The sequence below is a fragment of the Sylvia atricapilla genome, chromosome 9 (assembly GCF_009819655.1).
Source record: "Sylvia atricapilla isolate bSylAtr1 chromosome 9, bSylAtr1.pri, whole genome shotgun sequence".
NCBI classification, from domain to species: Eukaryota; Metazoa; Chordata; class Aves; order Passeriformes; family Sylviidae; genus Sylvia; species Sylvia atricapilla.
The window spans coordinates 23,353,851-23,367,394 of NC_089148.1; the positions used below are offsets into that span (position 1 = coordinate 23,353,851).

At 34.4% G+C, this 13,544-nt stretch overlaps 1 protein-coding gene across 1 annotated transcript; it reads left to right on the forward strand.

Moving 5' to 3' along the window:
• Nucleotides 1-594: 594 nt before the first annotated feature.
• On the forward strand, nucleotides 595-6,243 carry LOC136364606 (putative ferric-chelate reductase 1). The gene is made up of 4 exons (XM_066324556.1): nucleotides 595-624; nucleotides 3,323-3,518; nucleotides 5,720-5,856; nucleotides 6,148-6,243. Exons 1-4 carry the CDS (start codon nucleotides 595-597, stop codon nucleotides 6,241-6,243), a joined length of 459 nt encoding a protein of 152 aa, XP_066180653.1.
• Nucleotides 6,244-13,544: the final 7,301 nt, after the last annotated feature.

The window sequence follows — 13,544 nt, forward strand, 5'->3', positions numbered from 1 at the left end:
TCAGATTCTCCCCACCAGGTGCATGAGAAGAAATAGCCTTATTTTTGCTGGTTTTGCTCTGAGAAAATGCTTAAAAGTATGAAAATTATTAGAATCTTCCAAGTCTTTTCCAACTGTAAGAAAGGAGCAGAAAAGTAAAAAAGCACCAGCAGAACAGATTTACTTTGCTGTTATCTCTGTGGTAAGAGATTAATAAGACTAATATCGAATATTTTACTGGAATTGTTTACGAAATATAAGGGGTTTATGAAAGTAAGGGTGTTTTTGTATAGCATAATTCTTTTGATTTTAGTCGACATACTGGTTTAGGCTACCAGCCTTCAGAAACCCTGCCTGTGCCAGATGCCTCAATAAAGGTCAGAGGGGCATGACTCACCTGTGAGGAGGGTGTTGTCACCACCAGCTCTGGGCAGGACTGTCCCACCTGCGGTGTCCCAATTTCCAGGGCAGAGGCACAGCTGGCCCGGATTGGCCACGCTGGCTCCTGCCTTGGCACGGATTGGCTGAGCCTTCCACCTCCTCTGTCTCATCTTCCTGGGGCACTGGCACTGCCCGGCTGCAGCTCCTCCACACTGACCACAGAGGGACCGGAGGATGCCCACGCATCAGCACTCGGTCGATAAGGTGTGTTGGTGGGGATGTGGTGGACAGGGTGCACACTAACGGGTGATGCTTGTTCTCAAAGGCTAAAGAATAATCCTGTGGCTCATCAGAAGCATCTTAGAGAAGGAGAAAAGTAGTGTAAAGAAAGGGGTATACAGGAGTTATTCTTAAACTGTTGGCAGGATGGACTTGCAAGGACTGTTTTTTTGAATTATGGGAAGGTATTTATCATCTTAATTAAAGGCTCTATATTCAAAAGCTTTTAAAACAATTTTTGTCCCCATTCAGAAGTTTGCCCAAGGCTTTGGAGGAGCAAACCACCAAAGTGTCTCTTCCCAAGTCCAATAGACTTTGAACGCAGTCGTTAACTAGCACTCAGGGATTTAATTGTTGGCCTGAAGTCGTATTAGATTAAATATGGAAGAGAATTCTTAAGGTAGCAGCTCAGGTGTTGGAAAGATGAAGGCTACGTAGACTCACAGGGAGAAAGGTTTGAATCCGTGATAAAAAAAATAATGGAAATTTTTACGTCAGATGAAAGAACTGAAGATATAGTTAATTTTTCATAATTATCTCCAATTAGAAGTTTGCAAATAACATTTATTTGCCAGAATTCCCTATGCTTCTCTTTTATAAATATTTATTTTTTGTTTGTTTACATTTTTCATGGAGAAAATGTAAAATATGTGATGCAAGGTAGCATGATTGCATTGAATAGGTATTGGAATTCGGAGTCCATAGAAGTTTTCTGCCTCAAGTCTGGACTTGAAATTTTTTAGATGCTGATATCTATCTTTCTCATCTAAAAGCTAGTTCCAAAAGATGACATGAGGAGACTCTTAGAATACCTCTTGCACTGTTAAATCAGCGAACTGATGCAAAGAGAAGGCATCTCAGCCGTGTTTTAACATGTTGTACTTGTACTTCTGGCTCTTTTCTAACAAGAAAAAGAGGAAAGATTTCAGACTGGGTTTCATTCATGGCAGAGTGCAGTTCCAGACAATTTTCCAATCCTAGCTAAACTAGGACTTTTGGCTTTGAAATGGAACATCTAATTAGAAACAGAATTTTTTTTCTACCTCTCCATGAGTCAGGCAGAAATTTCAACAACACACAGACTGGGTCATATTAAATCACTGTTTACCACATCTATTGATATAATAGCACCCACATGCTGTATTTAAAACATAATTAGAGGTGGGCCACGTCAAAATCGTCACAAGAGATTGGATAACCGCACCCAGCGTGCTGATACCAAAACATGATGGTTACCAGGATCCCATTAAAGTGGCACTTTGATGAGGCTTTAGAGAGGTACAGTTTTCATCTGCTTTAAACACACCATAACTTGTGTCTATCACTTTCCTGGTTGCTGCTCTTAGTAGTTGTGACACCTTGCAAACCTTCATCCTCCTACTTGGAAAACTGTCAACATGTCACAGTCACCTGTTTTATTGTTTGTTGACTCAGTGGTTTTTTAAAAAGTTGTTGAAGTTCAAAGCTAAGTGCATGAATTTTCAGAGTTGTGTATTTCTCCCCTCCTTCCAGATGCTTCTGTGACTTAGTTCATTAGCACATACAAAACCAAATGACCTTACACAGTCGTGAATGAAGTAAGATAAAAGGTAGATGGTACAAATGGAACATATCTCTTACATTGTGTTCGAAATACTTTAAAAAATCTCAAGTAAATATCCCCATTCTTTCTGTTACTCTCTGTTGTGTCACACGAGGCAATCCTGTAGCAGACAGCATGTAAAATAGCATTAATAAACACTTTTGGAGATTTAGCAGTTGTATCAGCAATTTTGTAGCTGGAAGAGTGAGTTATTCATAAAATGTAGTGACCTTTTAAATTATGTGCCATAGATGAATGTTTAGACTTTGAACATAGGCTGGAAAATCTGGTATTAAACACCTGAGAATACTATTGAGAAATGTTTCCTTTCTTTCTTTCTTGGAAAGTGTTTACCATCATTGTCAATACTGCAACTGAACTATAAAGAAAATACATATTTTCTTCATGGACAGCCTTGGAAGATTGGACTTCAGTCTTGTTTCTTAGTTATATTTTGTGTATTTCTGCACTGGCTATAGTTTATTCTTTACTAATAGGAAGCATGCATTAGTAATTTTGTAATTTTAAACTGTTTAGAAGTTCCAGAAGACTTTGCAGAAATCTCCTGTTCAATCATTCAGGAAACAAATATTTTAAAAATCTTTGAGTACTCCAGGGCATTTAACTAGACTTCTAAACCATCCACTGGGAAGTGCGAGAAGGGAAAGCAGTCAAAGGAGAGCATTCTAATCATGGTTGTATCTACAATTTGAGGGAGCAAGGATTCGCTCTGAATTCTTGATTAGCCAAGGAGCTGAGCTAAATCTTCTGGTGCAACAATGAGGAACTTTGTTTTAAGTTCAAATGTGTAATGCAGCAGGCATGGCTGTTAATGGATTGCTGACATGTAACCTGAACATTTAAACATCCGTTAATAATTCAGTATTTTAAAATTATAGTATTTGTGTCTCTTGTTGTACTTTTCTGCCAGTGTAGATTAGTTTTTTGGTTTTTTTTTTTCTTCAAAATACATGAATGCAAAGAAAGAGCAGTTTTCTAGGCTTGCTTTGTTTCCTGTACTGGAGAAAAGCAGATATTTGCCAAACATGGCAACTACTTAAAAGAAGTTGCTATAAACTGTATTGTCTTTTTGCTCCACAGATGAGGAGACACTCCTGCTTTGTGTTTTTGTTCTGTGGGATATTTTTGCCTGGAATCTTTGGTTTTCCACAGACAAATACCTCAATTGATTGTGATTCTCTGTTACCAAACTACGAAGCTGAACCACAGACATCTGCACCACCATATATTATTGCTGTATCTTTTGATAACTTTGAGCCAGGAAATGAAGTCCAAGGTAAACAATCTGAATGACATAAAATCTTTTTCCATGTCTTCCAGAATTACCAATCCTCAGGAAAATCCCCCCACTTCTGTCTCAGTCTAGATAATTTATTTTTTAACTTCAATCTTGTTCATGTGTACCTGAGATATTATTATTTATGTTTTATATCTGTATATGCATACTTGTATAACTGAAAATGCCTTCTTTCTTTCTTTCTGTCTTTTCTTTATCTAATAAATATATCTTAACTTTATGATGTAATTTTTGTGACAAAATTAAAATTAAGTGGGACAGCTGGCCCAACTGGACTAATAATTAGTTGCTCTTTGACTTTGTATTTGAGTATTTGCTGTTGAATCAGGCCTCTGCAATACAAAGGGATTGTACTCATTAGTTCTTCACATGCTGTCATCCTACAGGAAAATAAAAATTCAGGACGCACTATGAGACAACATAAGAGTGACACATTTTGAGTCACCCTTCTAAGAGTTGCATCCTAGATTTTATCACATTGCAGGAGGTGGAGCTATTGTGGCTTAAACCACCTTGTTATCTTCCTAATCCCAAATTGCTCTCTGGATGGAGCGCCTTAACAGCCTTGTTTCTCCACACCATGATGCCATCTCATGGTGCTGTCATCCTTCAAGTAACTTGTGAATGCTTCTTTTTCTAGCCATTCATGCTAGAAGAAGCATGGATGTGGAAGAAAGTTGTGACCTGTCATAAGTCTTTTGGATCTCAGTAGTTGAAAAAAAAACATTATTCACAAGTAGTTACTCTATAGCTGCAATTCTGTTTTACTTTAAACTAGTAGCATGGATGGAGAATGATGTACAGGGAGAAGAACAGAGAAGCCTTAGAGACCTGTTACTGCTGCCCTTCTTGGGAAAACATGTGAAGAGCTCCTTCAAGGATAGGATAGCTCTGAAAATACTCTTTAAATATTTAAAATACTACTGACAGAAAAATGGTGGATGGATTTAAGTATATGCAGATTGTTCTGCAAGTTAAATTAAATTTATCATGACAAAAAATATTTAATCCCAGATGCTACTAACCTTGCCTTTCTGTCCCTTTTCCTCCCTAATAATGGCTTTTTTTAGCAGTACTTTTTTCGTGCTCCCAACTGTGAGCATCCAGTTCATGGTCTCAGGGAGCTGCACTAGGTCTCCTTCTATTCAGTCTGCCGCAGTTTCACTGTGCATTTGTAATCTAGTATTTTAAGAGTGGGCTATGTACCACTTCTACAGGTCATCCTTGCTACATTTAGCTCTGCATTCAAGGGCTTCATGTCATTGCTCCTGGGAGACCTGGGGAAAAGTAGTGAATTAGGACTGAAAATTGATGACAAATTGGAAGGCTAATTATGCAGATATTTGGAAGTACTAAATTATAAAGGTGTGATTGGTCTTTGCCTTGATTTTTGTGTCATTCCCAGCTCATCTGCCCTTGGTTTTAATAATGACAGATATCTCTGTTCCTAAACCATTATTCTAATTTTGTTTGCCAAAGTCCCTAACAATGGAATTAGCAGAGAAAAGTTATAATAGATTATAGCAAACTTGGTTATGCCTTTTGAAACCTAATTGCAGTTTTGATACACACAAAGCAGGAAACTGCTCTCTACCATATTTTTTCTGAGCTCCTTCAGTAACAAAATTGATTAGCTCATATAATTATTAACCTTTCATCTTTAATGTAGAACATGGAAGCTAAACTGTAGTTTCTATTTTTCCAGTGGTAATACATAAAAAAAAATGTTTCTGCATTTCAGCCTTATGCAAAAGTTAATCTTTTATTTTGAAACAGAGGTAGAAAGAAATTGAATTCTCTTTCTCCTGTAACTTTTTTGACTTTGTAGTCCTAATTAGACAGGAAATAAATAACGTTTTGGTCAGCAGGGCCGCTGCTCATTTGGTAGAGCAGAATTCCTTTAGAAATTGTCAGTAAATCATAAATTTCATTTTACTTTTACAGATAAGCACATTTTCAATTTTTTTCCTTTGCTTTTATTGTCATTGTCCTTATAATTAAGAAAAATGTTTTAATTTTTTTTTTTAATTGTATATGACTTAAAATAATTTCTGCACTGTGCAGAATTCTGCACAATGCAATCTTGTGCCTTGGAGTGAAACAAATTACATTTAGGTAAGCATTTAAGCAGTTTTAGTGATATATGAAATTTACATTTCTCAAAATGCCTCTTTTCACAGTAACTCTAGAAGCACTTGGCGATGCTGGGTTTAAAGGATTTAATCTACAAGCTCGAGAAATCGATGGAGATGTTCCTGTCGGTACTTTTAAAATTACAGATCCAAACACTAAAGGCTTGGAATGTCACAATGTGACGGTATGTGTGCAGTCTCTGGAGCACTTACTGAAGCTTGGGTTTCTTTTAAATAATAGAGATAGGGACCATTCTTTACACAGGAAAGCTATTTCATCAGTAGAGTTTAAAAGGTTAGGTTTTCTCAAGAACTCCATCTATCCTTTATATGTGGTAGGAACTTATGTAGAAATTCCCTGGCTCTTTGTAGGAAGACAACACTGTTTCCTGTTGTAGTAGACAGTTTCTGTAATAATATAGGTAAAAGTCACTCTTGAATCTTATATAATTATATGTATTTCTTTTTAATTGCAGAATTCAGCAGTAAGTCATGCCAATTCAGATGTGAAACAGAAGGTTACAACAACATGGATTGCCCCAAAGGATGTTAGAGAGCTTCAATTTATGTAAATAGTTGGGGTTTTTTTGTTGGTTTTTTTTTTGTTTGTTTGTTTGGTTTTTGTTTTGGTTTTTGTTTTTGTTTGTTTGTTTGGGTTTTTTGGGGTTTTTTTTGTTGTTGTTTTGTTTTGTTTTTTGTGGGTTTTTTTTTCTTGAAATTTTATTTCTGTGTTGAGACAGCCCTGTGTTGCTGTTTTAGATATTCTTGTCCATCATAGATTTTTTCATACTTTGCCATAACTTCACACTATGTTCATTAAAAAATATGACTTCCATTTCAAGATATAATTGTAAAAGTTAATGTCCTAAGATCTTAATATATGTAAATGATTCCATTAGGCATAATGTTATTAGTGGATCTTCAAGTAGCCCTTTTTTACACTTTGAATTCTTTAATTTACAACAGCAACAAAGTATGAATGTAATTCCTCCCCTGAAAAAATGATATTCAGACTCCATTCAGTTACAGCTTTCTTGATTTTGAACAGTGGTCCAATAGCAATTTGATGTAAATTCTTCTAATATAAATTTTAAAATAAGTGTATGACCTATGAACTAACTTCAGAAAACAGGAAAAGCCTACTTTTAATTCTACAATTTTTGCAGATGTTAAGCTTGTGAAAACACCACCTACTCTAACAAATGTATTCTTGAAGTATATTGGAAAATACCTAAATATTTGATAGCTTGTATTGTTTGAAGTGCAGATTTATGATAGGGCCATCTTTGCCTTGCTTCATTAAATCTTGAGGAATACTAAGAACAGGCAAAAGAATCCAAACCCACAATTGCTTCCACTGGTTACTGCCATGAGAATCAGTTCACCATCACAAATGCAGATTGTCAGGGCATGTGAGACAATTATTATGGACATATGAGCCAATTCTCCTCACTGCAGTCAGTGCTCCCCCAGACAGTGTCTCTTCCTCTTCTGCTTGTTCTCAGCATCTGCTTTAGTTATGATCAAAATTATTCTGACTGATAATACAAGTCACTACAAGGAAAAGTATTCTGTGAAACTTATACTGTGTGGTGTGCACTTAAAACCAGAACAGAGTGGATATTCTTGGCTGGGAGTAAAGGGGGATGAGAGTTTATTAGTGTTTTATATTGAAATACTTTGATAGAAAATACATAATTTTGTTTTCTTTCTAGTGCAACTGTTGTTCAAAATCTAGAGAATTTTTGGGTTGGAATTCAAAGCAAAACTCTCACACCTACGCATTCTGAGTCAGTTAATGGAACAGAAAAAAGTAAAAGGAAGGTATGTTTTAATGTATTGAATTATAGAAATCAATACAGTAATTGAAGTATCTTTGGCTTGATACAAGACATACGCCTATTGTCATTAATTCATTAAGTAAGATGGCCAAAATTATTAGATGTTTTCGATAATTTTAATTTAACTGCCTAATCCTTTATTAAATTAACGAAAAGATAAATATTACTTTTTTTTCCCACAGAAATGAGCAAAGTAATAATCTATTTCTCAAAACAATCCATGTCTTAAAGCAAAACAAAGAAAATAAAATTGGTTATAAGGAGAACTGTACTGTGCTTCTGATGTACAATGCTGGTTTTAACTGCTGCCCCAGCCCCTGGGAACTGTAACTGTACCATATTCTTGAAAGGAGTTGGTAAAATTTTTTTGCCAAGAATTGTGCTTATATGAAACATATTAAACATTGGCAGCTCAGTTAAAGAAAATCTCCTCAAATGCACTGTATTGGACTGCAGCAGCACTGATTTATGTGAAATTGGGATGTAACCAAGAGTGAACACCTGTTTTACGTGTCTCACTTCACCAAGTGTATTTTCTGTTGCCTATAATAAGGAATTCCTTTTTTTAGTAACTAATTTGTAAATGCTTCCTTTTTTTCTCCCCTCAACAGATTATGATAGAATTAGAATGTAACAAGGTAAGAGCAATTTTTCTTCAATTTCCCCATTTTCAATTACCTCAGTTTTAGAATTCTTCTCCTACTGGTCCAGTTGTTTCATGCTTGTAGCATGAAGATTCTACTGTACTATTCAAATTAATTTTCTAGCAAGATGTCATTTATGCGTTCAGATTTATATCCAGTTTTGAATGTATTTTTATTTTGAATTAGCTAACATCAGTTTGCAGGTGAGATTGTTAAAATGTGTAATATATTGTCAGCAATGAAACACTTGATTTCTTCACTCAGATGATCAAGATGAATTCAGTTGATTTCCTGTTTAAAGTAATGTGATATTTTTACACCAGTCAATAAACAGTAACTGGAACCTGTATTCTCTTGCAGCGTGGAGGGACTTACTCAACAGGCCGGTGCATCATGGTAAATATTCTTTCTCCAAGGACATTGACATGCTGCTAACTGCCCAAGATCTCAAGGCCTAGTCAAAAGTTGATTACAGAAATGTCTTTATCTCCCTTGTCACTCAATTTAATTTTCTTTTTGTTAGTTTATCTTTCTTGATTAAAAATCTGAAACTATCTAAAGGGTTGTCAGCCCCATTAACATTTTCTTCTGCAGATTCTCTCTTCTTATCTGAAGTAGCTATGTAATAGAAGTTTTCTTTTTTCTCTTTTCACTCTTTATTCTTAGTGTTTTCTTGCTGTTAAGATCACTTATTTCAACATCTCTGAAACCTTGCCTTTTGAAAATCAGGATCTAGATATAAAATATATCTATTTGATTTCTTTGAAAACTATGTGAAGCTCAGTGAAGAAGCCTTTTTTCCTTCTTTGCTTTTTCACAACAAATATGCTAACGATTACACGGTCATATTAGAAAAAAGCTTTCATCTACTTTTAAATGATTGTGATGGTGTAGATCTCCTCCTCAATGATGGATCTCAAGTGTATGAGCTCAGATAAAAAAGGATGCAAGCAACAGAATTATGTTATTTATAACAGCTGGATTGGCACAGTTTTGATTATTTGTCTTGAAAGATCTCTGAAATTATTTTAATAGTATCAGTTGGTGGAAATTAAATCATAGAAAGCTACTTTGTGGGTTCTTCCTTTTCCCACCAAGTAGATCTTTCTTTCCTGAAAATCACTTACATAAAAATAATTTTTCAGCAAGATAATAAATACCAATCTGGTTTCTTTACAGGTTCCTTCCAGTTCCTCTCAGAGCAGCTATTCAGGCAGTCAGGTATGAATCCTAAATTTCAGCATTTGTATGTTTCCCTTCAGTAACCTTGAATGACTTCAATTCTGTAACTACAGAGTAGTGAGGTGATGTAATACTGTACTGAAATATCTTCTCTGCCCAGAATGGCAGAGGTATTCATCCAGCAAACAGTGTTCTTGTACCTGGGCTAAGTTCAACTACTTCTACTCTGTTGAACTCAATAACTTGCTCCAGTTTAATGTCTGTATTGTTTTTAAGAGCAGACTATATCTGCAGTTGAAAATTTGGGGATATCACTGTCTAGGTAGCCTTTTAAAACTTTTGGGCTATGCATATCTGCATTGTCACTTTAGCTTCATTTTTCACAGCAATGTATACTTGGCTTTTAGTTGATTATCTCCACTATCTATTTTCTCTTTAACTGTTAGAAACTTTCTGGTATGTCTCCAGTTTCTTGAACTCAGCTTATCAAGGACATATTTCTTACTATTTACTAGTATATTTATATAAAATTTTATATATATTTTTATATATAATATTTATTAGTGAATTATCTGGTAATATTCCATTTCTTCAACATCTTTACTGCTTGTAATGAATTACCAGATACAGAGAAACACAAATTATTTTTATATATATGCTAAAACCTGATTTTCTTCCTTGTATTTTTTTAAATATATATACATTCTTTTTTAATATATATACACATATTCTTTTCTAAGAGTTGAGTTTCTCAGCTTGTCATGTAACTACTTAAAGTTACTAATTTTTTAATAAAATATGAGGCATTCAGTAAAATTTGGAAAGATTTCATGACCAGTGACAAAGCTAATGAAAGTTATATGAAATACAGATAGTGACTAATGTCTCCCACTAAATTAGAATTATTACAATCAGTGCCAGTGAACTGGTTACACATGGTCAGCTGCACAGTGTTTCATTCCATAAACAGCATGGCATTGGGTTTTTTCTGTTTTGCCCATTTGAGATTTTTATACAAAAATAATTCACTTCTGTTTTTATTTCAGGGTGGAGTAGTCTACACAATAAGCAAGAGTGGATGTGGCCCTGTAAGCACTATTTTTACATTTTCTTTCTTCTCTCCAGCATAACTATAATCATAGTAACTCTTAGCTTTCAATGGCATTATTTAATAAATGTTCATGTGGTGGTCTCTTTTACAAATAGAAAATACAGATGAGAAATAACTGGTTTATTTTTTGTCTTAGGGAGGTGCTGCTGGTGCGTATGGCCAACACGCCTGCAGTGATGTAAGCTGGTTATAGATTTTTTACTGATTGTCTCCTGCTTCTTAGCTCACCTTCTTACTGAAAATTGCTTTTGATTCTCTTCCATAGAGCTACTGAATTCTTCCTAAACATATTCAGGAAAATAGTGTTAGCTTGAGGTATTATTCTGAGATTAAACCCTAAATTAAAAGGTTTTACACTGCCAGTTCCTCAAGGCCTAATCATTTATGTTTTAAGGTGTATATGTACACATAGGTGATACATAATATCTTCTATTAGAAACTCTTAATTTGTTTCCCTACCAAAATGTCAGAATTCTTACTGTGTAATGCTTTTTATCAGGGAAAATTATTATCTTTGGATATTGCATATTGTGGAATATTATTAGGGGTTTTTTTACAGTCTTTGCATATTAATTCTTTAATTAGTAGAAAAAACTTCTATTGTCTATCTCATTTATTTCATTTTCACTTTAAAACAATTAGCAAATAATAATTAGCAAATTATTGCATAAATAAATACCTGACTTGTATTTTTATTTCAGACTGCATCTTCATCAGGCAGTGGTCTTACTTATGGCCAGGTAACTGTATTCTCCAACATGTTTCTAGCTTCCTAAAGTATTCAAAAGCTAAGCAGTTACACCCAAATTTAATAAAGAGTAATCAAATTTGTGGAAGGGGAAAAAGGCAAACTCTCTTCAAATGATTGAGTAATGAACATATCTGGAAATTACTTCATCAGATGGATTACATAGTTTATTGCTATATCCTTAATTCCATTTTCCACCAAAAATCAATTATATTTATTCTATGAATGGAAGCCAGTTACTTTTATTATGCTTTTCCAAAAGTCAGTTCTTTCTTTGATGGTTACTAAAATTAAAAGTTTTGGTGGTAGTTTTGGGTTTTTTGTTTGTTGGTTTGGTTTGGTTTTTTTGTTTTGCTTATGCAATGCTACTTATTGGTGGATGAAATGCAAAACATCATTGTACATTATTTTATGCTTCATTTAAATAATTTATCTTGTTTTGACATATATATCCCAGTTTTTCCAGATTCTATTACAATGGTAGGTTTTTTTAAACTGAGGAGAGGGGTTCTGGAATTTGGGTCACTTTTTTTGGATGAAGGTAGAAGAGCTTAATTTTTTTTTCCTACCAGTAGTTTTCTTACAAACTTCCAATTAGATGAAATTTTGCTGCTTTTATGCAGTATACTGTAAAACTAGCAAAATAATTGGGCTTTTTAAAGAAACTTAAAGCAGTTGGTTTACTGAACTTGTTAATTTATTAACTGCCCATACATTCATATTTTTCCTCAGACTCTTACTTTGTTTAGTACTTCAGGGGTAATAGCTGTAATATTCTTGTGGAGAATAGTGCTGTAATTAATTTGCCAAACATTTACCTAAGCAACAAGTGAATTCTGTATTCTTTACAGTCTGTCCCTTCAAGCACTTCAGATTCCAGTAAGAAGGTAAGCACTCCTCTTGAAAGGGAAAAGAATTCTTACAGTTATAAATTAGCATGACTCCTGTTGTTTCAGTCAATACTCTTCAAGGTTTTAACCCAGATTGATTCACATTATTTGATTTGATTTGGTTCTTAGAGGTGAGGAGAGCTTCTAATGAGAAAACATTAACAGAGCAGAAGATTCAAAAAAACTTAAGCCAAATGCAATAATTGTATGAAATCAATATCAAGTCTTTTTTTTTTTTTTTTTTTAGCATAATACTGAAAAAAGACAAAATAAATAGATGTTCTAGTTTGGGGTAGGAAGTTTGAATAAAGGCAATATAAATTGATGCTTTAGTTCGGGGTGGAAAGTTGAGAATCAAAAAGGACACAGAGTACAGGCCAGTAGATTTGGTACAAGACATGAAATCTTCCTTCTGTCTCTACAGCTGAATCCTTATGTGGTTTGGGGCAAATCTTTTATCTGCTTATACTGTTGTGTAAAGTATATATGAATATATATATTTCTTTGCTTGGTAATGGGCAATAATTTTTTAATAAAAAGTTATTTTATGAAAGGGATCTTCCATAGCATTATTATCAACGTTTATAAATTTTATATTCTTCATTTTTCTGACATATTTAACAATTTAAATAATCTCTGGCGAGTAAACAGCTCCCTCTGGTTTCTTCATAGGTAGTAGTCATTGCCAACAGCAACCCTTTCCCACCTGTGGTAAGCTGTTTTTTTCTACAATAGTAATTTTCTCTACAGTACTCATTTTCTCTACAAATAATTTTGATCCAAAAAGCTTTCAAATACCTACATTTTCAATTCTTCAGAAATATTCCTGGAGACAATATTTTGTCAGGCAGGATTTACCCTGTGTGTATAGCTATCTTCAGAGAAGGCATGTTATAAGAGAGGTACAAACCTCGTGGTTCTGTGATTTTTGTTAATACTTGCAGAGACCATGGATTAGCTGCAGACACCAGGTCTCTCCATGTATGCAGTCTCTGTGTTCCTGGATAGTTTTGATTTTCTTTTGCTATTGCAATTTTCTGTAAGTTCACTTCTATTCTCATCTTTAAATTATTACATTTTCACTCTGCTTACTTAGAACTAAAACTAAGTTTAGCCTTAGGTGTTTGAAGTGAACTCTTATAATGTAATATTTTATAGATGTTTAATTTCTAACTGACCCTGTTGCTCTAACCTGAATTTAGGTTAAGATGCATTTATCATATGCCATCCTTTTTATATCATTCTTTTGCATTTCACTAAGTACTGCATCTGAAATATAAGGGCCCTTTTTCTCTTTCCCTGCTGCAATATTCTGTTTGGGCAAGCCATTGTGCAAAATAATGAAAGATTTTTCTTTTTCTTTGCAGCGTCAGACCTTCCCTCAGGTAAGCATACTTTCTCGTGTAATTCCTAGAGTATCACAGTAGCGCTTATGGAATCAAACCAGCAGTCTCAGG